A 27554-nucleotide genomic window follows, 5' to 3' on the forward strand; every position below is an offset into this window, starting at 1 on the left:
TCACAGTGATGTCTTTTGGACTGACAAATGCACCTGCCTATTTCATGAACCTCATGAACAAAGTGTTTATGGACGAGCTAGATAAGTTTGTCGTAGTCTTCATTGACGACATACTTATTTACTCGAAGAGCATTCAGGAGCACGAGCAGCACCTGAGGGTAGTTTTGGAAAAACTGAGAGTGCATAGGCTATACGCCAAATTCAGCAAGTGTGAATTTTGGCTGGAGAAAGTAGCCTTCCTTGGTCATATTTTGACCGCAGAAGGAGTGGCAGTAGACCCCGAGAAGGTCGAAGCAGTATCCAACTGGCAGCCGCCGACCAATGTGAGTGAGATCAGGAGTTTTCTTGGATTAGCTGGGTATTATCGGAGATTCATTGAAGGGTTTTCTAAAATAGCCCGGCCCATGACAGAGCTGCTCAAGAAAGAAAAGAAGTTCACCTGGACGGAGTCGTGCGAAAGGAGCTTCCAGGAGTTGAAGCGAAGATTGACGACAGCCCCAGTGCTAACCCTGCCGGATATTCATCGGGATTTCGTCATCTATTGTGATGCGTCCCGACAAGGATTGGGTTGTGTACTGATGCAAGATGGGAAAGTCGTTGCATATGCTTCCCGTCAGCTCAGGACTCATGAGCAAAATTACCCGACCCATGACCTAGAACTTGCAGCCGTAGTGCACGCACTCAAGATCTGGAGGCATTATTTGATTGGAAATAAGTGTGAAATCTTCACCGACCATAAAAGTCTGAAGTATATCTTCACCCAGCCGGACTTGAACTTGAGGCAAAGAAGATGGCTAGAATTAGTCAAAGATTATAATTTAGAAATTCATTATCACCCAGGAAAAGCAAATGTAGTAGCTGATGCTCTAAGTCGGAAGTCTTACGGGCCTAAGAATGACCATTTACAAGAAGAAATGGCACGATTAAATGTGCACATTGTCCCTCGAGGCTCCAGCCAAGTGCTGAACGTTCAATCCACTCTGGAGGAAAGAGTCAGGAAAGCCCAAAGATCGGACAAAGGACTGATGGAAATCCGGAGGCAAACCGGAGAAAATAAGGCCCCAGACTTTCGAGTTGATAATAAGGGAACGTTGTGGTATAAAGACAGGATTTGTGTGCCCCAGAAAGGAGATTTCAGGCAGATGATCATGGATGAAGCCCATAACTCGGCCTACTCAATTCACCCAGGATCCACCAAAATGTACATGGACATAAAACAGAAGTATTGGTGGAATGGGATGAAGGCAGATATTGCACGATTTGTCGCCCGTTGTGATACTTGCCAGAGAATCAAAGCTGAACACCAGAAGCCGGCAGGATTACTGCAACCCCTACCCATCCCGGTGTGGAAATGGGATGAAGTAGGAATGGACTTTGTGGTGGGCCTGCCCAGAACCCAGAAAGGACATGACTCCATATGGGTAATAGTGGATCGCCTTACTAAATCAGCTCACTTCATACCCGTACGGACCAACTATGACGGGGAGAAGCTAGCTAAGCTCTATATAGAGAACATAGTGAAATTGCATGGTGTGCCCAGCCGAATCGTCTCAGATAGAGGAACCCAGTTCACCTCTAGATTTTGGAAAAGTTTGCATAAAGCTATGGGCACCAAGCTAGACTTTAGCTCCGCTTATCACCCGCAGACAGATGGTCAGACAGAAAGGGTGAATCAGATCATGGAGGATATGCTGAGAGCATGTGTCCTCACTTATGGCAAGGATTGGGAACAGAGTCTACCCTACGCCGAGTTCTCATACAACAACGGGTACCAAGCAAGCTTGGGCATGTCCCCGTTTGAAGCTCTCTATGGAAGAAAATGCAGAACCCCTCTGATGTGGTCAGAAGTTGGAGAACGTGCCCTAGTTGGCCCCGCACTCATAAAAGAAGCCGAAGAAAGAGTCGCCGAGATTCGAGAAAAGCTAAAAGCAGCCCAGTCCCGACAAAAGAGCTATGCGGACAAGAAAAGACGGGAAATAAGTTTCAACCCAGGAGATTTCGTGTATCTCAAGGTATCGCCTATTCGAGGAACCCGAAGATTCCAAGTACAAGGAAAATTGGCCCCTCGGTATATTGGACCATACCGAGTTTTGAAGAAAGTTGGAGCGGTAGCATACCGTTTGGAGCTACCAGAAGAAATGTCGGATATCCACCCAGTATTCCATGTCTCGCAGTTGAGAAGGTGTTTGAGGATACCCGAAGTAGAGCATGTGCCGGTTGAAACGATAGATCTGCAGCCAGACCTACGATATCAGGAAATACCGGTGAAGATCCTAGACACCGTCACCAGGAGGACCAGAAACTCCGAAGTACGAATTTGCAGAGTTCAGTGGAGCAGACACGGAGTAAAAGAAGCTACGTGGGAACGCGAAGATGCTCTGAAGAAGGAATTTCCCCACCTATTTAAGGATCAGTCGAATCTCGAGGACGAGATTCATTTTAAGTGGGGTAGGTTTGTAACATCCCAAAAATCTAACAAAAATAAATCACGCGCTAATCCTTGTTTTGTCGTTGAGCTCGATCCCTTCTTGTTTCATCTTCCGCCTGACTTCCCGATACCCCGAGGAACCGAGCCGGCACCCAAATCTTCCGCTGTCCCATCCCTGTTTGGCCCTCGGCCTGCGCGTCGCACGCGGCCGACACGCGCATGGCCGACCGCGGCCGCGATCAGCGCCGACGCGCTCGCCCTCTCTCTCTCTTTATTTCTCTCCCCTCCTTTTCTTTTTCTTTTTCTTTTTCCCATTTTCTTTCTCTTTTCTTTTCTTCTCCTTCTTTTCTTTCTTTTCTTCTCCCCTTCCCTCTTCTCTCTCCTCTTCCTTTCTTCTCTGCCGCTCGCGCCTGGCCCGCGCCTTCTCCTCCTGCCCCCCCTCTGCGCTGGCCCGCTCCCGAGCACGCCCCCGCGCGCCGCTCGCCGCGCGCACCAGGCTCGCCCCCGACCTCGCCCACGGCCACGCGCACCCCGGCCTGCCCTGCCCCGTTCCCCCCCTCGCGCTCGCGCCCCGCTCGGCCCACCCGCGCGCCGCTCAGCCCGGCACCCAGCTTGCCGCGCACACCGCCCCCGGGCCGTGCCCACACGAGCGCCCGCGCTCACGCACGCCCCGGAACCCCGCTCTCGCGCGCGCCGCTGCTGCCTCCTCCTCTTGCACTGCCGCGGCGCGCACACACATGCGCCTGCCCGAGCCGAGCGCGCGCCCACGCCACGGCCGACCGGCGTTGACGCTGCACAGCAGCGTCGACCGCGGCACAGAGCCGCCTGCAGCGGTCGCCGCCCGGCCGTGGTGTCACGTCACCTCACAGCGCACGCCGCCGCCCTGTGCGCGCACGGCGCTGGCGACCCCTCTACAGCGCCGCCGTTGACGCCGCCGCCGCCCTGCTCCCCGTTCCACCGCCTCACTTGCCCTATAAAGGGGACCCTCGCGTCGCCCTCGAGCTTCATATCCCGAGCCACCGCCCGCCGCCTCCTTGCCCTCCCAGCGCCGCCGCCTCCACGCTCGCCACCGCCGCCCCTTCACTGGCCCTAGCCACGCCACCTCCTCGAGCCGCATCCGCCCAAGGTGAGCCGGGGAAAGGAGCCCTCGCTCCTCCCTCTCCCTCCTCCCCCATAAGCTCTCCCTCCGAGCTGCCCCCACCGGCGTTGCCTGCGGCCGCCGCCATGACCATGGCCGCCAGAACCCCCTATGCGGGTCCCCTCCTCCGAAATTAGGAAGGGGAAATCAAACCCCGGTGTCACCCTTCCCCTTTCCCCCTCTACTCCGGCCGTTCCCGAGGGCCAGGGCCGCCGGTTGAGCGCCGCCGACGCCCCCTGACCCCCTCCCCTGCTTTCCCGTGGAGGGAGGAGGAAGAAAGGGCGTTTTTGCCCATAACCCCCTCAACTTTCCTTTAATTAGTAAAGAGACCCCGCCCTTTTAAGCCCTTTTGCAATTAAACCCTTACCCTTTGTTATATTTCCAAAACAAACCCCCCACCTTATAAACTTAATTACAAATAAAACCCTGACCCTTTTTAATTAACCCAAGAAACTTCTAAAATATAAACCAAGCCCCTGCCTACTTAATCTTAATTACAATTAGGTCCCTGGACCCCTGTTTAGGGCCTAAACGCTTCCCTGACCTATCATTTTATGTGCCTAACGACCCCGGTTTAACCTAAAATTTTACCCCGCCTCTCCTAGCTCAGTTGTGGCCATACCATCCAGAAACCATTCAAAAAAATAACAATCTATGCTCTATATTTCATGTGTTCCCGTTTCGAGCTCGACGACAAATCTTTATTTTCTGTGTTTTGATTGTGTGCCTGTTTGTGTGCGCTGTAGACCACGGAGTGAACGAAGGAGAACCCGTTGACGAGCAGTGCTGTGAGCAGGTGAACGAGGACCCGTTCCGCGACCCCGAGCCCGAAGGTCAAGACTTCCCCGAAGGCTTTGAAGACGGCAAGTTCAATCCCATCCTTTGATGCATGTTTCTGTCCTAGTTTTTATAAACACAACCCAATGGCCTGTTTTATAAAGTCGCATATGTTTTACTTGCATGAAAACACGGTTGGATAGCCACCCCTTGATTTGTGATGACCATTCCTTGACCACCTAGATTAATGTCTGATTTTGCTTGGACGTTAATCGATATTAGAACGCTTAGGACTTTACTCTTAATATGATTTATTTGATAAAGAAAATGTGTGCGTGTGGGAAGGGATAAAATGTGGATTTCGAAAGATGAGTATGGACGAGATGGACAGCATTTCTGTGTGATTTGCCGATTGGTGTGCTTGTGCCTGTGTGGCAGAGCAAGGAGGGAGATATCCATCTGGTCGTGTCTAAGGACCGAGTTGGTGTGTCATCTCACCTAACTCCATTATCGTGCAAACCACTCGACCGTTGAATGGGCAACGGCGTAGCATAAATCCCACTAGTTGGTGTGGTAGCCATCAGGAGAGCTGAGAGCAACGGGTAACTAAGGAAAAGGGATAAGCCCCGAGTGACTTATGCCCGGTTATACCTAAGTGAACGGTCAATGACCCCTTGGTGCATCCCGTGATGGCTAGTCAGGCTTAGCTATGGTGGGTAATGGCTATGTTGGGATCTACACCGACACGACGGTGTTCGAGTTGTGGTATCCTACTTGTGGGTAAAGTTGCACACATCTGCAGAGTTAAGAATCTATTCGAATAGTCCGTGCCCACGGTATTGGGCGAGTTATGGTGTGGTCACATAACTAGTGTTTCTTTGGGATGGGCTGGTGTGAGTTGTTTTGGAATTGGTTCCGGCAGTTGTGCCGTGTGCTACGACGGACGGGGAGTCCGGTAGCAGTTTTAAAACCTGAACTCTGTGTTACTGCAAAAACTGATTTCTAAAAGGTTTTTCGTAAAATAAACCCCTGCATAAAATGTCGTTTTTCTGCAAATTAAACCGTAACCTTATCCTTGATTTACCTATGCATATTATTCTGTTATAACCCCCTCCGTGGGTGTGGTTGGACTTGCTGAGTACGTTTGTACTCACCCCACTCTTACTTTTTACAGAAGAAGACCCGGACTTCGTACCAGACGACGCCGAGTAGGGTTATCGTTCTACACCCAACCTTGCCTGTGGAACCGGCCCTGTTGAGATGCCTCCGTTGTCGCAGTACTCTGAGCCCGTAGTAGACCCTATGTGGTTCGCGGTCTGGTGTTATGTCGTAGCCTGGTTAATTATTATTATCATCTGTATCGAGTGTCCGCCAAGGTTTGTAAGGTTTTGAACCATCTGATGTAATAAATGTGGCATCAGCCTCCTGGGACTGATGTTTTGTATCACATTTAAGTCTTCTCTTATGAGGGGACGCTTCACAAGTGTTGTGCCAGGCGGGGGACGCTGCGCACTCCATCCACCCGGCAGCGAGCCGGGGGGACGCCACGACGAGGCAAGCGGCGCGGTTGGGGACTTAGAACTGCTAACTAGATAGCCAAACGGTCAGACCGGTCACAAGCAGAAACCACACAAAAACCTGAAGAACTTCCCTCCTCAAGCTCTAGGCTAGAGCTTGACGAGGGAAGTCATTAGGATAGAGAGTGCTGGCTTAGGGTATGCCACGGCATACCCTGGCCACCCTTTGGGTCCGCCAGTGGCTCTAGCACGACCCAAACTTGATGTGGTGCCTCTGCATATGATTTCAGATATTATTTCTAACAAGTCCCTACACACATAGAAGGCACACCCAAGTAGATCGAAGCAGAAGCACAAATAAAATGCTACAGAACAATAAGTGACAAATCAAGAATGGACACGAGGATTTGTTTTACCGAAGATCAGATTCACCACAGTGAGTGCAAAACATTTTCATTTTCGGATTGCTTTACCGATTTCGTTTCCGTTTTCGCGGTAACCGCTACTGTTTCCGTTTAGCCACAAAAATTGATAAAATCTCGAAAACGATTTCTGATACTTCGAAATTACCATTTTCATTTTCCTCCCTAGCTACCTACACCCGAGACATGGCAGCCGTACCAGAGCCCTTGGGTGGACGACGACAAGGTACCCGGGCAGAGACGGCTCCGGCAGCTCCATCCCGCCGTCGTCACTTGTCAGCATGGCGATGACCTGCCCCATGGTCGGCCTCCTTGACCGATCTGACTGCACGCAGAGCAGCGCGACGTGCACGCACCTCTGTGCCTGCCGCGCCGCGAGCTCCTGGCCCGCGACGCCCAGCAGGTCGCCGTCCACGATGTCTCCTGCTCTCTTCTCTTCCCAGTGCTGCCACACCTGCAAGCGTGCCCAGGCAAAGTTACTATTCGTCGAAGCCTCGAAGCTGATGCAATGCAAGATTGGCAGCAAGGAATGAAGTTGCCCTGCACTAGCTACTCACGTATTCGACGAGGCCTTCGGATTTTTGGCCTTCGAACGTGTAGATCTTGTGGCCGGTGATGACCTCCAGCACCAGGACGCCGTAGCTGTACACGTCGGACTTGATCGACAGCAGGAACTTCCGACCGGACGTGCATTCCGGCGCTATGTAACCGCTTCAGTTCAGCACAACGAGAGGTTTATTACAAGAGTACAAGACTAAAGGTTTATTTCATTCCTGCTTTCATCAAATTTCAAGAAAATCGACAGCAGCATGAACTACGTACTTACAATGTTCCGGCGACCTTCTCCGTGCTCCCGTGGGTCTTCTGTTTATCGTACGTCCTCATGAGATCGAAGTCGGCGATCTTGGGGGTGAAGTTTTCATCGAGAAGCACATTGTGTGGCTTGAGATCTCTGTGGATGATCCCCTTGTCATGGAGAAACTGGAGGCCACGGGCGACCCCTAAGATGATGTTGAACCATGTAGCCCATTCTAGCTTCTGTGACTGGGAACATGCTGAGAAAGTGCAAGCCAAAATTTATATCTTTTTCCTTGCATTGGTACCATGCAGACTACCAGCAGAATTAATGAGAAACTTCTACTTATTTACTACTCGTAGATAGAAGAGAATTAGGCTCACCTTTGTACCAGAATTTGTCGAGGCTATTATTGGGTACATACTCATACACGAGAAACTTCCCTTCGTCTTGGAAGCAGTACCCTAAAAACCTAACGAGGTTCTTATGGCACAAAGTGGCCACGATGGAGATCTCCCTCTCAAGTTCTTGCAGGTTCCGCTTGGAATCCCTGAGGCTGCGTTTGGAAGTTGGATTTCAGCTGGAGGAATTGCATTGGATTATGAATGCCAAAGCTGACTGGAAATGGAAATGGATTACAATGCCAATGCTGCTGTTTGGATGCATATGTAATGGGTAGCTGGAATCAAGGGTAGCAACCAATTCCAATTCTTGTTTGGATGCACAAACCTATGAATTGTATACCTCAAAGAGTTTGAATAAGATATCATGTTGTACATGTATGAAAATTTAGTTTCCATAACTTTTATATATATGATGTAATGTTTATAAAAATATATTGTGACAGTAATATTAAAATAGCAAAAAAATTCTGAAAATAATTAAAAACAGTACGTATATCATGAGAAAATAAGAGAAAAATAATGACAACAGTAATATAGCACCAGCCATTATACAGACAAAAACATGACAATAATAATCCAAGTTTGTCACAAGAACCGTACAGATAACATATCACAACAGATAGTTTTTGTCCATCACAACAGATAGTTTTTTCCATCACAACATGAAACACCTACTTAGGATAACAAGTTCTTAAGCCCTAAATAGTACAACACATAGTTTTTGTCCATCACAACATGAAACACCTACTTAGGATAACAAGTTCTTAAGCTCTAAATAATAACTACCATACAGTACCACCCTCAATTGCCATTCTTTTAGTTCAACAACAAGAGCCATTCCTTCCTCATGTCCATGGGGAGTTCTAGGAGCGCTTGGAATAAGCGTTCATTAAGGATGAACTTCCCATAAGATTTTAGCATGTCAGATCTAGCCAAATCAGGTACCATTTGAAGTGTTGCAAGGATCTCAGCAGGAGAAGTAACACTAGGCATCGGTAGTGGTTCGGTGGACTTCAAAGAATCATTGAATGAGGTCTTCATATCTCCTAGTATAGATAGAATGGCCTCACCAGTTCGCTGCTTCTTTTGGGGCAAATCTGGTGATGCATCATCAACTTGTTCAGGTAGAACTTGAGCACTCTCAGCACCTGTCTGAGCACCTTGACCATTGGCATGATCTTTTGAATAAATGGTACTGATTGCATCCCAATTCTTCACTACTTTGTTCTTGTAGCAAGCTGCTGACTTGTTAGCCTACATAAACACACACTACTTTGTTCACCATTGTTGTGATGCTCCACGAGAACAGCCAGCAATGCAGCGTCCATCTCATCAGTCCAAGTGAGATAGACCCTCTTATTTCCTTTTGTTGTAGCCATGGTGCTAATCACATAGATTTGTCAAAATACCACAAAAGTTAGTATGCCAAACTATATGGTGCATGCATAAAAGTTCACAAAAGGCACCACACACTAGCTGCCAACACAAAATAATGCAGCCAGCTTTGACACAAAAGATATCCCACACGGCCTACTCCATCTCTAGTTCACCATGCCTCAAAAGGTACTCATCAAACATGTCATTGGCATGCTGATCTCTAAAAGAGTTCCATTCAGCAGTGACTTGAACACTAGTAATTAAGTTAGCATCATCTACAGGTTCAATTGGCGCATCAGCTAGTTCAGCATCCACTTCCGGCAACAATAAATCATCCTTATGATGCTGCCTATCCCGTGCATAGTTGTGTAACACGCAGCAAGCATTAATAACTCGAATCTGCAATAATATTACTAGTTAGCAATTTTCATTCAGATTTATGTTGCTGAACACCATATGTACTTTTGTTACATGATCCTTAATGCCAAAGAAACTTCCTGTGCGTAGGATGGCCCATTTTTTCTTTGCTAAACCAAAAGTTCTCTCTACAACATTTCTAGCACGAGAATGACGCAAGTTATATAACTCTTTGGAAGTTTTAGGCTGCTGTTGACTTGAAGCCCACTCTTTCAAGTGGTAGCGAGTGGATCTGAATGGAGCTAGAAATCCAGGTCCATTGGTGTATCCAGCATCAACTAAATAATATTTTCCTATTGGCAAGCAATCGAGTTAGTTAAGAAGCAAATAAAAGAAATAAAATACCAAGACAAAGAGCCATACCCTTAGGCACAACAAATCCATCTTGGCGACTCATTGCATCACGTAGCACTCTACCGTCACAAGCTGAGCCCTCCCAGCCAGGTAATACATACAAGAATTTCATGTTCCAATCAACCACACCTAGCATGTTAGTGCTGATCTGTTGCTTTCTGTTCCTATACCTCCCTTGGTCAGCCACAGGCACACACACATCAACATGACACCCATCCAGTGCTCCAAGTGCATTGCCAAACCACTTCCATTTGTAATCATCAGGTGGTTGAATAGAAGGATCAGGAAGCTTAATGAACTCCGCACTTAGAGATAGAATAGCAGTCAACACATCAGAAAAGTGCCTACTGATAGTCTCTAAAGAACGCTTGTAATCTGAACGAAGCAACCTCAATTTTAGACCATGTCCAACTACTAGCAAGAACATACCAATCTTTTCTTCCACACTAACATATACACTGTCACGCAGACCACACCTTTCCCGCAATATGGCACACAAATCATGGAAGTTTCTTTTAGTCAAACGCAACTTATCGTAGCATGTAACATCAGACCGATCATACATCTCCTTAAGCAAATACTTCCTATAATTGTGCAACTGCTCATCACTGCTAAAGCACCCTACACCCCTTGGTGCCCTCTGTGAACTAAGATATGCAAGCCCAAGAACCACTGACTCAAAGTATAGTTTTGTCAACACAATCCTTCTCTTCTTTCTTCTTTCATTTTCTTCAGTTATATAAGAAATCAACTCGAGATCTGACATAGTATAGCTATAATGCACACACACTGTTCATAAACATTATGACATACAACAAAGACACAACAATTAGGCATCACATACCTTCAATCGTCTAGACCAGCAACCCAACGCTGAATTAACCTGAAATTTCAAAAATTTCAAGCAGGGCAGGTCAGGGCGGCCATTATAAGAAGAGGACAAAGAGCAGAGAGGGAGAGGCAGGCAGTAGTAGGCCGCTTCCGATCCCCCCCACCCAGCGACCCTCTTCAGCTACTCTGCTCTACCCCTGCTGCCGAGTGCCGAGGTGGATTAATGTCCAGCGCCGCTGCCGACCCGGAGATCAGGGCGCGCGTCGTGGGAGCCGTGGTGGGCCTATGTGCGTGTGCAGCTGGCCGCCGCTGGGGTGTGCGTGGTGGGCCGCCGCTGCTGTGGCGCGCGGGAGCTACCAGGCACACGGGCAGCTGGCCACGGGCCACCACCGGCCGCCGCCGCCGACGCAGGAGCCGGCCATGTACAAGAATAGATCCGGCAAACACAGGGGAGATTGGGAGAGAGATGGTCTACCAAGAAGAAGGGGAAAGGACGGAGGTTTGCTGGAGGAGGGCTGGAGGACAGGTACCTGCGGCGGAGGGGACGGCAGCGGCGGTGGCGCCCTCCCGAGGTGGCCGTCCGCCTGTTGACGCCCTCCAGAGGAAGCTGCGGATGGGGCGGTGTCGGCGTTTTCTTTTTTTTGGTCGCGAACCGGTACGCGGGGAGTGGGGGAATTAAGATGCCGAGCAATGCGGAGCGGGAGGTCTCTGAATTGTGGGCGGGCGCCCGCGCACTGGCCCAATATTTCGCGGCATTGGAGGGAGATTTCCGGCTGTCAATGCGGAAGCCATCCAAACACGTCAATTGCGGCGTGTACGATTCTAATTCACGATTCCGGCCTTCAATTTCTACTTCCAAACGCAGCCTGAGTCTTTTCACCGCCACTTCTCTTCCGTTCTCAAGTATGCCCTGCGACAAATAAACGTTCCCTTCCATTATTTGCGAAAGAGAATCAATAGAAAGCCAAAATTCAGTGTTTTCGTGATCCTTGGGACTTGGAAGGTAATACCAACAATATGATGCTAAGTTGTTATAAACCCGCATGGGCTAATTAGAATAATATGAAGTTAAGTCTTATATCTAATAATTATAATTATCTATTTCACACCTTCTTTTATTATTAAATATTCTAACACATACTCTAAAATGTATATTTATCATTATCTAGTTGCAATAGATTTTATTTTGTATCACACCTCCATGTGTGTTTGATATATATTTAATTGAACCATTTATTTGTGAATTGATATTCTTATCTCTTCTTTCACACATGAATACATGGTGACACATGTCATGAGTAGTATTTTTATATAAACAATACATAAATAATACATTGATAATGATAGAAATAGTAATTTAGAATTTTATGTTGGTGCATTTTAATACTTTGTTATAATTACATAATTTAGATTCAGATTTAGGGATTACTTTAACTTTTAACAATAACATAATTGGAAAATTTATATGCAAATTTAGGGGGTTATTTGTATTATTTTTATAATGGCATAGGCAGGTGTTTACATGAAAATTAGGGGATTACTTTAGACTTTTATAATTGCAGAAGTGGGTAATTTTGATATATATTTAGGAAATTATTTTAGTCTATTTTTATAATTGCAGAGGTGAATATTGTGATTAGAGTTGTCGGATTGATAGCTGGAAGATTCTAATTTTTGTGAGAATTTCTAGAATTCTTCATTTTGTTAGAGTATCCACCTAGGATCCTAGGTGGCTTCACGTGGAAGCTTCAATCCAATTAGTAATAGTAAGATATAACCAGTAGGGGATAAATCCCTCCTGTTTCCTAAAAAATACCACTAAATTGTTATAAATTAAGAAAGATAATATAGTGCTTTGGAATTCACGATTTTTTGCTAAAAAAGATTAAGCATACTTATGTGATAATCACCTTGTACACTGTTCCAAATCCACCACTCCCTATCTTGCTTCTATTTGAGAAGTGACATGTTGCAGCCTCAAGAACTTGGTAGCTGTAGAGTTGGCAGCTCATTCTCTCTCCATCCTTGTCCTCTTCCTCTTCCATGCTCCATTGCTCGTCTTCTTGGTCATACATGTTCTCACCTGGAATGCCAGCTTCTGGACAAAATCAAAGCAGATCATATATAAAACGATACTGAAACGCATAAAAGACAAACGGAAAACAGGAACAAAGATGTTGGGATGACTCGTCATATCACCTACGACATGTCGCATCTTAATCGACTGCTTTCGACGAAGATACCAGATGTGTACAAGAATGACGGTGATAACCACTATTCCGGTTGCACTAGAAAGGATCAGCATTATGAGTGTCTTCTGCATCTTCTTCCCGTGGCTTTGTTGCATGAGCTGTGTTTCAACTAAAAACAAAGAAAAAATAGGGTAAAGTTATTCAATTCATCGGGCAGCCGGTCCTCTAATAGAATGGGTTAAAAAAGAAGTTGGAGCACGCTGAAGTCATTATTTAAGATATGGAATTTGTCTTTTTAAATATTCCGTCCAATTTAGGAAATAATGTTGTTGTTCCGACTGGAGCTAGCGGTTCATATCACGACATGCTTTGCCAGCCTGAGAGAGTGTATGATAAGAGACATACACGCACCATATAATCATACTCTCCCTCCTTCCAAAAAGAATGTAACTCTCGCTTCCCAAGAAGTCATCTAATTCTAAGTTTGATCAAATTTACACAGAATATTACTAACATTTAAGTCTATTTGGAGATTTAGTATGAAAATATATTACATATAATTGAATAATACTAATTTTGTAACATAAATATTAATACTATTTTGAATAAATTTGGTCAAACTTGAATTTGTTTGAAGGGAGAGTTGCATTCTTTTTGTGAGGGAGTACGTAGCTGTGCATATTCATTTTCGTACCACGTATATACGACTAGCTAGATGATACTCCTCCATCCCAAATTACTAATTGTTTTAGCTTTTTTAGATAGACATAACATATATCCAAATGTATAATAAAAAAATATGCACCTAAAAAAATAAACTGATTAACAATTTGATACGGAGAGAGTAGTACATATACTGGCATGTGCAGCCACCACCTCTAGCTAATGGTAGTACTAGCATGCATGTGAATCAACTATTTGTTTGTCTGTATTATCACTAGATGTTGAAGATGAAGTACGAGAATGACTCTGAACTATCCACAAGATGTAGAAAAATTGTTGGATAACACAAAGATATAGAAAATGACTTTTACTCAAATGACTCTCTAAATGATGATTTAGAAAATAGATTTTAGAAATGCTCTTGGAGATGCTCTTATCATCCTCTGTCTCCCCTGCTGCCTTCTTGTAAATGCTTTCCTAAGGTCAGCAATAAAGGATGGAAGCAGATTGGATTTGGATATTTCGGATATCTTGTTTCCTTTCCGTTTTCATCCTAGGTATGGAAGCAGATCGAATTCGGATGAAAACAGATTCTAACATTTTGGATATCCATCTTCCTATTTTTCTTCTCATTTCCATCCCTAGCGACCACATTCACGGCAGGCTTTCCTTTTCTGGCATCCAGTTTCCTACCCTCTCCCCTTTGTGCAGTAAAAAGATCGCATATGTAAAGATACCAAGATTTACTTATAAAAAATTGAGAGTTTAGAAACAAAATAGAATCAATTTTTTCTTGAGATTAACAAAATAGAATCAGTTGGGAGTAAGGATATCCATGGAGTGCACTAGTAAAAAAAAATATTACCGGGCGGTGCGGCTGGCGGAGGCCGTGGAGAATGACCGGCGGGGGGCGCAAGAGGAGGATGTACTGCAGCCGGCGGAGCCTGCAAACGTGGTGGTGGGGTATGACCGGCAGGGGGCGGCGCAGGCAAACGCGGTGGGGTATCACCGCCAGGGGGCGCCGGGGTGGGCTCCATGGGCTTCATAGGGTTAGGGGGTGCTGGAGTCCCCCCAGATCCGCCCGTGATTGGGCCGACGGAGGAAGAAGAACACGCGAATGGAATTCGGCACTGCTCAGCCGCGCGCCTCCTCACGGTTGTGGCGTTGTAGAAGGGGTAGCTCTCGTACTTGGCCATGCATCTGAGCCGCAGGACCTGCATCCCGGCGCTGCCGTTGTACCCCATCTCGACCGCCGCGATCGCGCCGCGAAGGCAGCGGCGGCAGTGGTCGCACGGCGTCCCGGCGGCGCACCGCGTCAGCCCGTACATCATCAGGCCGGTGCCGGCGTCAGCGGCGGCCCTGCTCGCGCCGGCGCCGAGGCACATGTGGCTGCTCGTCGTGCCGCTCGCGGCGGCGGCGAGGAGGCGCCTCACCGCCGCCTTGCCGCGCCGGTACGGCAGCGGCGCGTGGCGGGTCGCGTTGAACACGACGGTCGCCGTGTACTCGTCCTCGCGGAACACGGCGTCGACAGCCGGGGAGGAGGAGGAGGAGTTGGAGTCAGGAGGCTGCCCAGAGCAGAATGTCAGTACGGGCTCCGGCGAGGTGCCGGACGGCGGCGGCCAGTGGCGGAACCAGGATTGAGTTGAACCCCGGGTCGAGTTTTAAATATAGTTGTGACAAAAACCAGACGTCGACAAACTCATAGTTCAAAAGATACACGAGAACATACTGGAAGTTCAAAAGATACACGAGAATATAATAGAAAGATAGAAAACATACAACAAGTGTCATCACGAAGTAGTATATTTATTCTTCTTCAGTAATTTTTTGGGCCGAACCCCGGGCCATGGCACGGGTGGCCCGGGGTGTACATCCGCCACTGGCGGCGGCGGCGACCAGCTCGTTGCTGGCCGCACGGCTGCTGCTAGTAGAGCTGATGTGATGAATAACAACAACATCATGTGCGGCGAGGCCATCATCGCCCTTCAATTCACGTCGTCGTCCTGATCTCCCTTGCCATGGATCCCCGGCCCGTACGGCGAATTGTGCTGCATGAGACAAGTGATACCGGCCGGCCGGGCTATGGCGCGGCTACTCCAGGTCTCCAGGACGGCTGGAAGCTGGATGGATGCGCGCCAAGTAACGACGACCACGCACACGCACTACAAGTAGATTTTTTTTTATTTCCGAAGAAGCGAAGAATGAAGGGTAGTGGTTCTCCAATTTGGCAATTTCCAAACTCGAAGACGGAAGGCCAGCTCGTGGCAGCTATAGCCGGTCACCGCCACAGAATTTCTTATCCATGCCATACGCCCCTACCAATCACTACCGGAATCGCCGTGTGCACACGGCAAACTATGAGTTTCCGGCAGTGAATAGCGTCGTCTAGCTCTCGTCACTACAAGAAAACAGCCCTATAGATACGTTTTTGTTTTAGCGCTTTCTATAACGTGTCAAGCTAAGCACACTATAGCATCTAGATACGAAATTTGCTACGATTAAAAAAAGTGTGTCAAGCTAAGCACGCTATAGCACCTAGATACGAAATTTGCTACGATTAAAAAAACGCGTCAAGGTCATGTGTTTCAGCGCTTGGAGGGGATGCGGAAAAAATCAGTCGCAGGCACGTCTCCCCCCTCCACTACTCTGACCCCAAACCCAACCGCCGTCGCCCCCAATCTAAGTCCCACGCTGCCGCTCCCCAGCGCCGCCTCTTGCCGTCGCTCCTCCCCGGCTCCCTGCGCCGCAACTCCCATCTGCTTCCGTGATGCTATCTTCCCTGGTGCTGCTGCTCGCTGCAATTCATGATCCTCCTTGTCTGCATCTAGCACTGCGCATCTTAGGTGCCCTGGCGCACCCAAATCAATCCCGCTGGAGGAGCCAGTAATGTTGGATCCAGCGCTTCCACTCGCTCCTCTTCGGCTTCAACGCCACACTCGACACATGGTGATGCCGTGAAAGGCTTCTGAAGTGGTGAAGTATCCTCGACCTGCAGGCCCTCGACCTGGGAGCGTCTCATGAGGATGACACCTTCGGCACTATTTGGTTCTAAACTTTTTTCAGAAGTTCTTATCACATCAAAAAGAATCTTACTATTTTATAGTATTAAATAAAATTTGTTTATAAATGTTTTTTGACAGGTGAGTGCTAATTCGCGAGACGAATCTAATGAGCATAACTAATTCATAATTTGCTACAGTACCATCCGCTAATCGTAGATTAATATACCTCATTAGATTCGTCTCGCAATTTAGCCCCAGGGTTATGCAGTTAGTTTTATAATTAACTTTTATTTAATACTTCTAAATACTAAAAAGTTCCAAAGACTTAAAAAAAATCCCTAGAACCGAACCACCCCTTCATTGCGCCCATCTGTGCCGCGGTCTCCGCATGGCTCGCCGCCACCTCATGCAGCTGCGATCCAACTCCAACAGGTTAGGAACACTTCCCCACTGTAACACATGCAGTGCTGCGATGCTAGACATCTAATTTTCGAATTACATGTGTATGAAAGACAAGAAGTTTCTCCCTGCGTCACTTGGACATTTCATCGAGTACGTATTGGTTCTCTCTTACTCATAGTTTCCTAATTGAATTGCTTTAATCTGACGTCTTGGTTATGATTAAATAACACTAGTCCCATTACAATTTTATGAGTTCAAATTTTTATATCATTTGTTTCTTGAGTTTTTTTTTCTGTATCTTCAAATTAAGTTCTTCCTGGTTGTGATGCAGAATCTGAACCCCCTTGATGCTGCTCGTTTCATAATTGGCATAAGATGAAGTGGAGGTAAGTACTTCCCTGCATGACCCTGATTCACTTTTGTTTTTCTTCAGAACTGAGTTTTGACAATCAAATCTCTAATCTTTTATGGCGTCAAAGTTCCAAAATATGTCCTAAGGATAATTTCAAGCTCTAAACTAATGGCAGGTAATCTGTTCCACATGCAAGTGTTCAATTTCATAATATACGTGAGAGATAGCATATTTTTTGATAAAAAAGAACTCATATATATGCTTTTTCCTTACAAGTATAGTTTATACTACCAGTGGTATTTGCAATCGTCATGTTAGGTATGCGTGGATGCTCTCATTATAGCTTGGTAAGTCTCATGGTGCAGCCTTTCATGTCAGTATTAATATATGATCCCGATAGCATTAGTTACCACCTAATATGACCACTGTACTGTTGTCTTCAGAGAATAGACATCTTGCATCCTTCCAATGCTATTGTTTAATAAACATCTTGCATCCTTCAAATGATACTGTTTATATTTGACCTTTTAGTACAATTTGATCTTGAATCAAAGAGTCCGTTCTATTAAATTGACTACAGTTTAATCTTCAGTGGAAGCCATGATGACTTCTACTGAATGATGCTTGATATAACCTCATTTACAGGTTAATTGAAGTATTCTAATTTCATCATGTAAATTTGGGTCACCACACATATCCTATATCTTATACACAAATAATTTGTTTGTTTAATATGCAGGATCCTGGGAGACCATGAAAAAAAATCCGAAACTGAAGCAAACATGGACGAGTGAAATACAAATTAGCTGCAAGCATGAAGCTTTTTAAATAGATTTTGATTTTATAAAAATTAGGGGTGATATGTAACATTTTCAGTTTGTTAGATGATTGTTGACTGTATATGCTCTAATATGAAATGAGTATTGGTTCCTATGAGGTTTCTCTGCTGTGTACTCTGTGGTACTTGAAGTGAAAAAATGGCTGCACATATAAATAGAAACAGCAAAATAATGTCCGTACTGACATCGCAGTCAAACTATATTAGAAATAATAAAGATCAAATTAAAAAAAATGAAAATTATTAATTAAGTTGCTAGCAACAAAATACAAAATGTTTCTACAAGCTTAGACATGCAATTTATCGTATCTAAAAAGCATATCATGCCTTCTAGATACCCTTAATAAAAATGTATCTACAGTTTTTGACACGGTCCGTGTGGAGACGCTACAGACATGTTTTAGTAAAGCGTGTCTACACTCCATTAGACATGAAACAAAGTGTACCTAATCTAGAAATAAAGCGTATCTATAGGGGATTTTTCTTGTTGTGCGTGCGAACCAGCACAAGTGCACAACGGTCTCGACACGGGCATATTGGTCATGCGCGATCCGGATCGAAGCACTTGGCTCTTGTCCTAGCGTCGCATTCCTCGGAAGCAGCGTGTAGAGGGAGCAATTTGTGCGTTTGAGAGATTTTCCGTCCCGGGCGCGCGCGGCAGAAAAAAAGGCCGGACGAAAATGGACGAGAGCGAATGCCGAATGGGCCGAGCTTCCTCTGATTTTTTTTTACATATCATAATTAGGTTTGTCTTAAGTTAGATTTATTAAACTTTAATCAAGTTTATAGAAAAATATAACAACATCTAACTATCAAATATACGCATTATCAAAATATATATCATGATGAATTTAATAAAATAAATTTGGTATTATAAATGTTATCATATTTTATAAAAACTTTGATCAAATCTGGATAAATTTGATTTTTGACAAAGGTAATACGACATGTAAATAAAAAATGAAGAAAGTATATCGTAACTCATATAACTCTGTAGGTACAATAGAATGAAGAAAGAAACCCCTTGCGATGTCTTTTAAAAAAAAACTGGCGGCGGTGCGGCGGTAGAGCTGAAGAACGCTAGAGAAGTCCAGAATGACACGGTGGAGGTGCACGTGAGTGGATGGTGGGGAGGGGAGGGGGGCCGCCAGCGGCCGCAAGTTGTGGGAGAGGCGGCGGGAGCACCATGGGCAGCCGCAGCGCCGTCGGCCGCTGTAGAAGTGGGAGATGGTGAGGAAGGACAAGAAGATGGAAGTGTTTGTTTAGTGTTCAAATTTTATCTCATAAAGAGTGTTTTTAACTTGTAGTGAGTTCCATCTAACTAAAGCAAAGTCAAATACCAAAAAAAAATACATAGAAACTTGCATGGAGCCAATCAAATATTCAGCATGTTATTTTTCTAGTTCCAATGCTTATGCATTTGTTAAGAATCTAGAGAACTAAATAAATAATATGATTTTAGGTCACAACTACTATAATTAATTAGGAACAGTTATATTAATTAGGAACAATAAGATCATTTCTCACTATTAGTAACGTTGTTTAAAAAAAATTTGGGACGGAGGGATTCTGGCTAACACCCTCTATATACTCATGCATTTGTTTTTCTCACATTAAAATTTATTGTCTTTTTTAATTTTATTTTCATTTATGTTTTTATTTGCTATTGTTAATATGACACCTCAACATCTCACAGCATACTTATGGCATACTGTCATACCAGCACCCTCTATATACACGTTGCTTTTGGAATGAACCTCGTGTGCTGGATCATATCGGATGGTCTAAAATAATATGCTCTTCGAAATAATTACTATTTAGATCAGTCTCAGTAGGGAGTGTTATCGCACGGTTGCCAAGGCTGTGAACTAGGTAACCGTGCTAAAGGAGTGTCATGGTGATGACACTCCTCTCACATTTCATGACACTCTTCTTTCTCTCTTATGTCATGTCAACAAATTTAATTTTCATGACATTCTCATGACACTCTTCCTGAAATTGATCTTATTTAGACGACATTAACCTCGAACGTGATGACCGCACACCATTTCGCGGGTGGTGCGCGACGAGAGACGCTTTATATTTTGTATCTTGTTATACAAGTCATCATGCATGTGTGTTTTATCTCTCGATCATTTCACGGTACCCCTACCGTACGTGCAACTATAATAGAATAAAGAGATCATACCTTCCTTTGCTAAATGAAATATCATGCGTCGAACTAGGGGGCCTGTTTGTATCCTATTGTTTTATCTTTGAAAATATATCAAGTGCAAATCAAAATTTTCGTGCAAACTGTGCAAATCAATCTGGGTCACCGGATTAACATCTAAGGGGGTGCGAATGCGGAGTGGGATGGGGGATTTGCAAAAAATATGATTAGAGCCAGGGGTTAATTATAAAATTATCCAATCCCCTGTGCCCTTAGATGTTGATCGATAATCCAAATTGAAATTTGCGCAGTTTGTACGAAGAAGTTGGTTTGCATCTGACAAGTTCCCTTTATCTTTTTAGCTGAACACAAACCATATTTAGATATTTGATGCCGCAAAGCCGCTGTACACTATCACCGTGGATTGCAAGGGCATTATAGATATTTGATGCCGCAGAGCCACAGTACACTATCATACAATTTAGGGATTAGATAGATCCACCCCTCTCATCAGCTTTTAACTATCTGCCCAGTTTTTAAAATCTACTCCGTCCATTCTAAATCGCAGATCATTCTGAATTTTCTAAATATATATTTTTTTATTATGAATCTAAACATGAGGGGCGAAACCAGCCCCCCTCTCCCCCGTCTAGGGTCAGAAACAGTGCGAAACCAAAAAAACTAGTCTCAAAACCGGAAAATTGTTCTATCAACCGGAAAACACACGGCACACCTCTCGACAGGAAGCTGAAATCGAAAAAATATTCTCGAAACTGGAAACTATATTCTCGAAATCAGAAAATTGCTATTTCAACAGAAAACCAATGTTTCTTAAACTGAAAAATGGTGCTTGTAACTGAAAAATTACCCTAGCGTTGAAAGTGTTCCCGAAACCGGAAAAAGTATCCCCAAAATAAAAAAATTGCTATTTTAAAAAAACCAATGTTTATTAAACCGAAAAATGGGGCTGGTAACCCCAAACAATCCCACAAAAGGATTCGAGCTAGCGCAATTCTCAAAATTTCAATATCCAAGGTTAGTACTCGGTCACGTTGAATCGGTTTTTGGTTAGAACCTTGGATTTTCCGGTTTCAGGATGGCTCAGCTAAATTACTGGTCATGTAGACCGATTCCCGGTTATGACTTTTTAGTTTTCCAGTTGCGGCTAAATTTTCCAGTTACATAGATCTATTTCCGATTTGAACCTCTTAATTTTCCGATTGCGGAATGGATGCTAGATGGATTTGGGCTTGAGAGATGTCGGGGTGTTAAATACTTATTCAACAACCTGAGTGTTAAATAGGAAATGTAATTTAAACATAGTATATATTTAGATGCATAATAAATATTATATAAAAAATTAATGATCGACAATTTGGAACAGAACGAGCACCAGTAATGACCCAAAACGTCATCAGCTCGATACCCGAATTACTTTTTTGAACCAGTCAGAAAAAAAGAAGAATTCAATGGTCAAAGTGGTTGAACCATCGTGGCAGCTACAGGTACACAACAAGAAGAAGAAAAAAACGAGAAGAAAAGTAGACACCTGGCATCGACCGAAATGAGGTCTCCACGCGAAACAAGGGTGCGTCCCCCACTGGCTGGTGGGCCCAGTGGCGCCCCGGAGAAGCCGAAAGCGACCGGAGCGAAGCGACCGCCCGCTCTCCCTCTCCCATTCTCCTGCTTCCAGATTGCACGCGGCACCCCCTCCCCCCCTTGCGCAAGTCAGAGAGAGACGAGAGATTTGCATCTCCCAAGGGAAGAATAGAAAGGGACCCAAGCCAAATCGAATCCCTGGTGCCCCCTCCCCTTCCTCCTCCCCCCGCACGCCGCCGCTGTGAGGACTCCGGCGAATGGCGTCCCGCGTCGCCTCGGGCCTCCTCCGCCGCCGCGCCGGCGCGGTAATGCCTCCGCTCCTTTCCCCTCCCTCGTGCGCGGTCTCCGTGGGTGGCGGCTAGCTTTTGTTCCCCTTTGTGGTTCGGGGAACCCGACGGATTTAGGGTTCGCGTCGGGGTCCGATGTAGGCGGCCTCCGTCCGATGCGCGTGTTTTTTTCCTTCTCCGGATTCGGGTCCCCCGGATGGGGGTGGTGGTTGCCTGGTTGGGTTTGGGAGCGCGTCGGGGGGCGCTGGAGCCGACGCTTCTGCGACGCCCCGGGGCCTGCCGCAGGTGGGCGCTGTTGGTTGAGGGACGGACGTTACTTGCTGCTCCCTACGCTTTTACCCGTGATTTGATTGGGACAGTCCGGGGACCCTGGGGTGATGATTTGGGATCGCGTCACACAGATTAGGGTTGCAAACGTGCTATTTCTGGCCATTCCATGGGCTAACCTTGGCATCAACTTTCTAGTGGCTGTGGAATATGATTTAGGATCAACAAATGGATGCAGAGGAAGTATGTATAGCTTGTAATTTCCCCCATCTTGTGAGGTTTTGTGCTCGCTAGGATTATATGCGTTTGAAGGAGTCTAGTCAATTGATTTCTTTGCTGCCTTTCCTGTGGTTTATACAAAAGAATCTAAACAAATCTAACAAATGGACCTTGAACGATTGGGCTATGATACTTTCCTTATGCCTAGCTGTTACCTGCAAAGAGGACCCTTTCGGTGTTGTGTAGTACAATCTGTTTAGCATACAACTGAAAAATACCATCAATTAGTGAGTAGATTGATGTTACTTCTGATTTTCTTGGTTCATGGTTACATGTTATGACTTCTGATGAAACTTTTTTGAGCCATATTTATTAAGTAGATTGTCTTAATGGAAGTTTTGTGCTCTGTACTGAACCAAGAATGTGTCCATTTGTAAATACCGCTATAAGCTCTTACAATCTTAGCTGAGCATATTTTGATGTGCATTTAAGAATACATAGAACCTCAGTTGCAGCGGTCTCAGTATTGATACTCATGTGCTCAAGCGGTATGTGACCTTCTGTGTGATATGTCAACCTAAGAATACGGTTTTATGCATAGTAGTGTGTAAAATGTTGTGGCATACTACATGGTAATCAACAAATTGATAAATCTCACAGTTCACCATTTGAAACTTAGATACATCATGTTTAATGGAAAAGGTCGGTCAAACAAACCCAGATCAATCAGTCTTCTTGAACCTACTGCTTCAAATATGAAGGCTTTTGGAGATTATTTGATCAACCAATGCTATTCTTTAATGCTTTTGAACTTTTGGATGTTGTCTACCAATACAACTAAGAAGCTTGTATGTGTAGCCCAAGCCCCCCACCCCAATTGCCTTCTTCCACCATGAGAAACGTTAGTTTGATGGTTAATGGTGGGGGAGTGGGATTTGATGCCTGCCGGCTGGTTCCGGGGTGTGGCAGGCAGTAAGAGTGAGGGATGGAAAGGAATGCATTGCATGATTCTGACGGCGGATGGCTTTATATCCTGAAGGCTGAAGCTTTATGGTCAGCTGTCAAGTACGGCAGATGCTTCAGCATTGGTGGCCATCATTTATAACAATGTTAAGTTGAATGGTGCCATTATGAAATTCTAGCAAAGTGCACAGTCAGAACAACCTTCAAGATATTCCTTTATAAATTGCTCAAAAAGTGTCACTATTGTGATTCTTCCACTACTTGTAAATTGCTCTGCTGATTTACATTTTATTTGGAAGTAGTGTACCAAGCCTTCTTGGTTATAGTTGTACAATTTTTCTGCTATTTCACATATTCACATTTGTAGCAGTACTGATACACAGATAATATATGTTTGCATCTATTAGCACGCCACTCCTTTAAAGTTAATTCTCTCTTTTTCACTGTTCTGATTTACTTGCAGACACTAGGCCTCTTAAGGAGTTATACACATGTCAGAAACTACAGCAGCCAACTTTCAGGTAATTAGTTTGACTAGCCCTTGTTTTTAGTATTGATCTTAAAAATTGATTATAATACATGTCTGTTTTCTTCAGCTTTGATTCCAGCTACGTCCCAGTGCTCGAAGCTGACAAGGTAATTATTAGACTACATGCATTAGTTAAGAGAATGTGATTTCTTTATTAATGAGCTTGCATAAATTTTTCTTACGTTTTTTCAATTAATACAACTATTACATTCTTGTAATCCTTTTTTAGAAGACGTTATTACATGCCGAATGCCTCTCCGTACCAAGTATGGAGTCGGTCATTTGCTTCAGACAATGGTAAACCACAGTAGCCTTTTGAGGTGAAATAGTGTTCATAAATGTGTTCCTCATTATGTGCTTATGGAATCTTGTTTTTCCTTCTATAGGAGACAAGGTTGAGGCTGTTGTGCCCTTCATGGGTGAATCTGTAACTGATGGAACCCTTGCTAACTTTTTGAAGAGTATGATCTCTCAACATTTTGAAGATTATGCCCCTCCCTCCCTCGTTTCTACACAAGGTTCTATTTGTTCACTAATAATACTTCTTTGAAACAGAACCCGGTGAGAGAGTCGAAGCTGATGAGGCCATAGCACAGATCGAAACTGATAAGGTATTGATGACATCTGTTTAAATATTTTTAGAGCGCCACATTTGCGAATGGTCATAAAAAGATTGTTTTTCCTTCCTCTGTTTCAGGTTACTATAGATGTTGCTAGTCCTGAAGCTGGTGTTATTGAAAAGGTGAATGATTTTGCTCCTTTTTAGCTTCCAATCTGCTTTCTTGGATACATACTATCCATTAATGTTCCAGATCAGTGGTTATATCTATTAATGATATAGATCAGCAGCTACTCTGATACTTATTATTGCTATTTCTGACTGCTGTTGTGTTCCAGTTCATTGCTAGTGAAGGTGATACAGTTACTCCAGGCACCAAAATTGCAATCATATCAAAGTCTGCTCAACCTGCTGAAACACATGTTGCTCCATCCGAGGAATCAACTCCAAAAGAACCCTCTCCGCCAAAAGTTGAAGAGAAACCAAAAGTAGAGACAGCACCAAAGGTAGAACCTCCGAAGACACAAGCACCTAAGCCTACTGCACCATCAAAAACGTCCCCTTCAGAACCACAGCTCCCTCCAAAAGAACGTGAACGGCGGGTAAGGCCTATATTAACCAATGACAGTTCCAGATTTTATTTGAGGGACATGCACATTTACCATGATGTTGCAGGTGCCGATGCCAAGGCTCAGGAAGCGTATTGCAAACCGTTTGAAGGATTCTCAGAACACCTTTGCAATGCTGACAACATTTAATGAAGTTGACATGTAAGTGCTAATTTAGGCCCTGTTTAGTTCCCAAAAAATTTTCTACAGTACCCGTCACGTCGAATGTTTAGACACATGCATGAAGCATTAAATGCAGTTGAAAAAAGCAACTAATTGCACAGTCTAACTAATTAGCACAAGATAAATCTTTTAAGCCTAATTAGTCTATGATTGGACATTGTTTGTCAAGTAACAACGAAATGTGCTACAGTGCCAAAATCAAACCTTTTCGCGAACTAAACACAGCCTTAGTCGTTCCTATTCCTACATAATAATGATAATGCACATAATAATTATTGCGGTAGGTTTCTATCTAATCATTTTATCTTTGCGCTTCTCCTATCATCATCCCAATTGTTAAAAGATGTGGCTTGCCACACAATAGAGAATGTAGTCTGTCTGAGTGCACTACAATATATGATCGCTGCTCCCCCTATTTTCCACTTTGAAGGAGCCCTAATACTTGCTGCAGCACCCTGGAAATTCAGAACATATGCACACTTATGAAAGTACTGCACTATATAATTGTCGAATATGTATGAATGTTGATAGAAATTATTTTTTACTATGAATGACCAAAATAATCAAGTCATTAGTTGTGCAAGACCGCAAATAACTCGTGTATTACTATGCTGTTCATCTTTGTTTTACCATCATCATTTATTCAAGTCTGGCTAGGTGTTGTGTTTATCTCATCACCAAATTGATGTATAATACAGGACAAATTTGATGAAGCTTCGTTCTGATTATAAAGATGAATTCGTCACAAAGCATGGTGTCAAATTGGGTCTTATGTCTTGCTTTGTCAAGGTACCTGCCAGGCTTATGTGTTGCCAGGCTTTTGCATGACATACTTATGGGGGCGTGCTAATTTCATTTATTTTGGCAGGCTGCTGTCTCTGCACTTCAAAACCAACCCATCGTCAATGCTGTCATTGATGGTGATGACATCATATACAGAGACTATGTTGATGTCAGTGTTGCTGTTGGCACTTCCAAGGTACCATCATTATCAGATGATTGTAGATCTTTTTCAGGGACTCGTGGTACCTGTTTCCTTTTTGTTTACGGTGTATCTCACTGTGATCTAAACTTTTTCAGGGCCTTATGCCTGTTCCTTCTTTTTAATTTTCAATTATCTCACTGATCTAAATATTTTTTTCAGGGTCTTGTGGTGCCTGTTATCCGAGATGCGGATACCATGAACTTTGCTGACATTGAGAAAGGGATAAACAACCTTGCAAAGAAGGCAAATGAGGGGGCACTGTCAATTGATGACATGGCAGGAGGAACATTCACCATCTCCAATGGTGGTGTCTATGGAAGCCTTATCAGCACACCTATCATCAACCCCCCACAGGTAACTGCCCGCCTTCTATCAGAAGTTTTCTTCAACACATTCTGTAGCATGCTCTGTGTAGTCTTCTGATTTGCGATCTCAACAAAATGCAGTCAGCGATTCTTGGGATGCATTCCATTGTGCAACGCCCTGTGGTTGTGAACGGCGACATCCTCGCAAGGCCGATGATGTACCTCGCCCTGACATATGACCACAGGCTGATTGATGGCAGAGAGGCCGTCTTCTTCCTGCGCCGCATCAAGGATGTGGTCGAAGACCCCAGGAGGTTGCTGCTTGACATTTAAGTTGAGGCTCCAGCACTGGCCTGCCAACTGTTTTGTGCTTATCTGGAAATAATACCATGCAAATTTTTTTGACTGAATGAAAACGAAATGCTTCCACAGAAAGGCAGATCTGAGCCGAGGATATGGTGAGTTTTTTTCCTATAATTGTAGAAAGCACCAAACTCAACGCTGAGTTTACTTCTATCGAAGATGTCCATTTTCGGGATGTAGTTCCCTGAAGAGCCGTTTGTTTACCCCATGCAAAAGCAATAGAGGCTGCTGCATTTTTTTTGGGGGGGTTTCCATTATCTGCCATAATCTGCAACTCGAGGTCCTTAGCTGTATTACCGTACTGTTTGCGATTTGATGTTATATCGGTGCTCCAATCGTTCTCGCTGGATCTGCAGAATAACTGTCTGGATGTGTTACATTTTTATCTTCAGTATGCTCTCCAATATCTGATTCTAATCTGCTCGTGGAAGCTGAATTTTGTAAGAAAAAAGATTACGATATCATATGTTGCATTCGTTGGATTGTCAGAACATAGAACTCCCCCTGGTTTAATAAACACCCTGTTTCAAAATGTAAGATTTCATCTTAGGTTGGTCTATCTTTGTATAAAGTTATCAACATCAGAAAAGTTTGATTTAGACAGAACATTTTATATTTGGAAATT

The 27554-nt window shown here is 44.5% G+C and overlaps 2 protein-coding genes and 2 long non-coding RNA genes across 6 annotated transcripts; 2 read left to right on the forward strand and 2 right to left on the reverse strand.

Annotated features, from left to right (window-relative positions):
• Nucleotides 1–6223: 6223 nt before the first annotated feature.
• On the reverse strand, nucleotides 6224–15516 carry LOC120640769 (cysteine-rich receptor-like protein kinase 27). 2 transcript variants are annotated; one of them, XM_039916688.1, is made up of 9 exons: nucleotides 15207–15516; nucleotides 14182–14936; nucleotides 12661–12822; nucleotides 12372–12556; nucleotides 11328–11371; nucleotides 7462–7628; nucleotides 7109–7337; nucleotides 6840–6993; nucleotides 6224–6736 (listed from the first exon to the last, which is right to left on the reverse strand). In XM_039916688.1, the coding sequence occupies exons 1-9, from the start codon at nucleotides 15293–15295 to the stop codon at nucleotides 6452–6454; spliced, it is 2070 nt and encodes a 689-aa protein (XP_039772622.1). In that variant the 5' UTR covers nucleotides 15296–15516; the 3' UTR covers nucleotides 6224–6451. The 2 variants fall into 2 exon arrangements, with proteins under 2 accessions (XP_039772622.1, XP_039772621.1); XM_039916687.1 differs by having other exon boundaries at nucleotides 12372–12559.
• On the reverse strand, nucleotides 8015–11320 carry LOC120640771. Its single transcript, XR_005661986.1, has 4 exons — nucleotides 10992–11320; nucleotides 10475–10513; nucleotides 8227–8736; nucleotides 8015–8153 (listed from the first exon to the last, which is right to left on the reverse strand). It is a non-coding gene; the product is annotated as an uncharacterized LOC120640771 (long non-coding RNA).
• Nucleotides 15517–16670: 1154 nt separating the features above from the next.
• Nucleotides 16671–18013, forward strand: LOC120640770. Its single transcript, XR_005661985.1, has 3 exons — nucleotides 16671–16750; nucleotides 16831–16870; nucleotides 17052–18013. It is a non-coding gene; the product is annotated as an uncharacterized LOC120640770 (long non-coding RNA).
• Nucleotides 18014–21774: 3761 nt separating this feature from the next.
• On the forward strand, nucleotides 21775–27320 carry LOC120640774 (dihydrolipoyllysine-residue succinyltransferase component of 2-oxoglutarate dehydrogenase complex 1, mitochondrial-like). 2 transcript variants are annotated; one of them, XM_039916691.1, is made up of 13 exons: nucleotides 21775–21966; nucleotides 23861–23918; nucleotides 23994–24033; nucleotides 24156–24223; nucleotides 24313–24387; nucleotides 24482–24537; nucleotides 24624–24668; nucleotides 24824–25087; nucleotides 25161–25255; nucleotides 25975–26065; nucleotides 26145–26255; nucleotides 26421–26615; nucleotides 26708–27320. In XM_039916691.1, the coding sequence occupies exons 1-13, from the start codon at nucleotides 21919–21921 to the stop codon at nucleotides 26897–26899; spliced, it is 1338 nt and encodes a 445-aa protein (XP_039772625.1). In that variant the 5' UTR covers nucleotides 21775–21918; the 3' UTR covers nucleotides 26900–27320. The 2 variants fall into 2 exon arrangements, with proteins under 2 accessions (XP_039772625.1, XP_039772626.1); XM_039916692.1 differs by having other exon boundaries at nucleotides 21776–21966; nucleotides 24159–24223.
• Nucleotides 27321–27554: the final 234 nt, after the last annotated feature.

The sequence above is a fragment of the Panicum virgatum genome, chromosome 7K (assembly GCF_016808335.1).
Source record: "Panicum virgatum strain AP13 chromosome 7K, P.virgatum_v5, whole genome shotgun sequence".
Classification (NCBI taxonomy): domain Eukaryota; kingdom Viridiplantae; phylum Streptophyta; class Magnoliopsida; order Poales; family Poaceae; genus Panicum; species Panicum virgatum.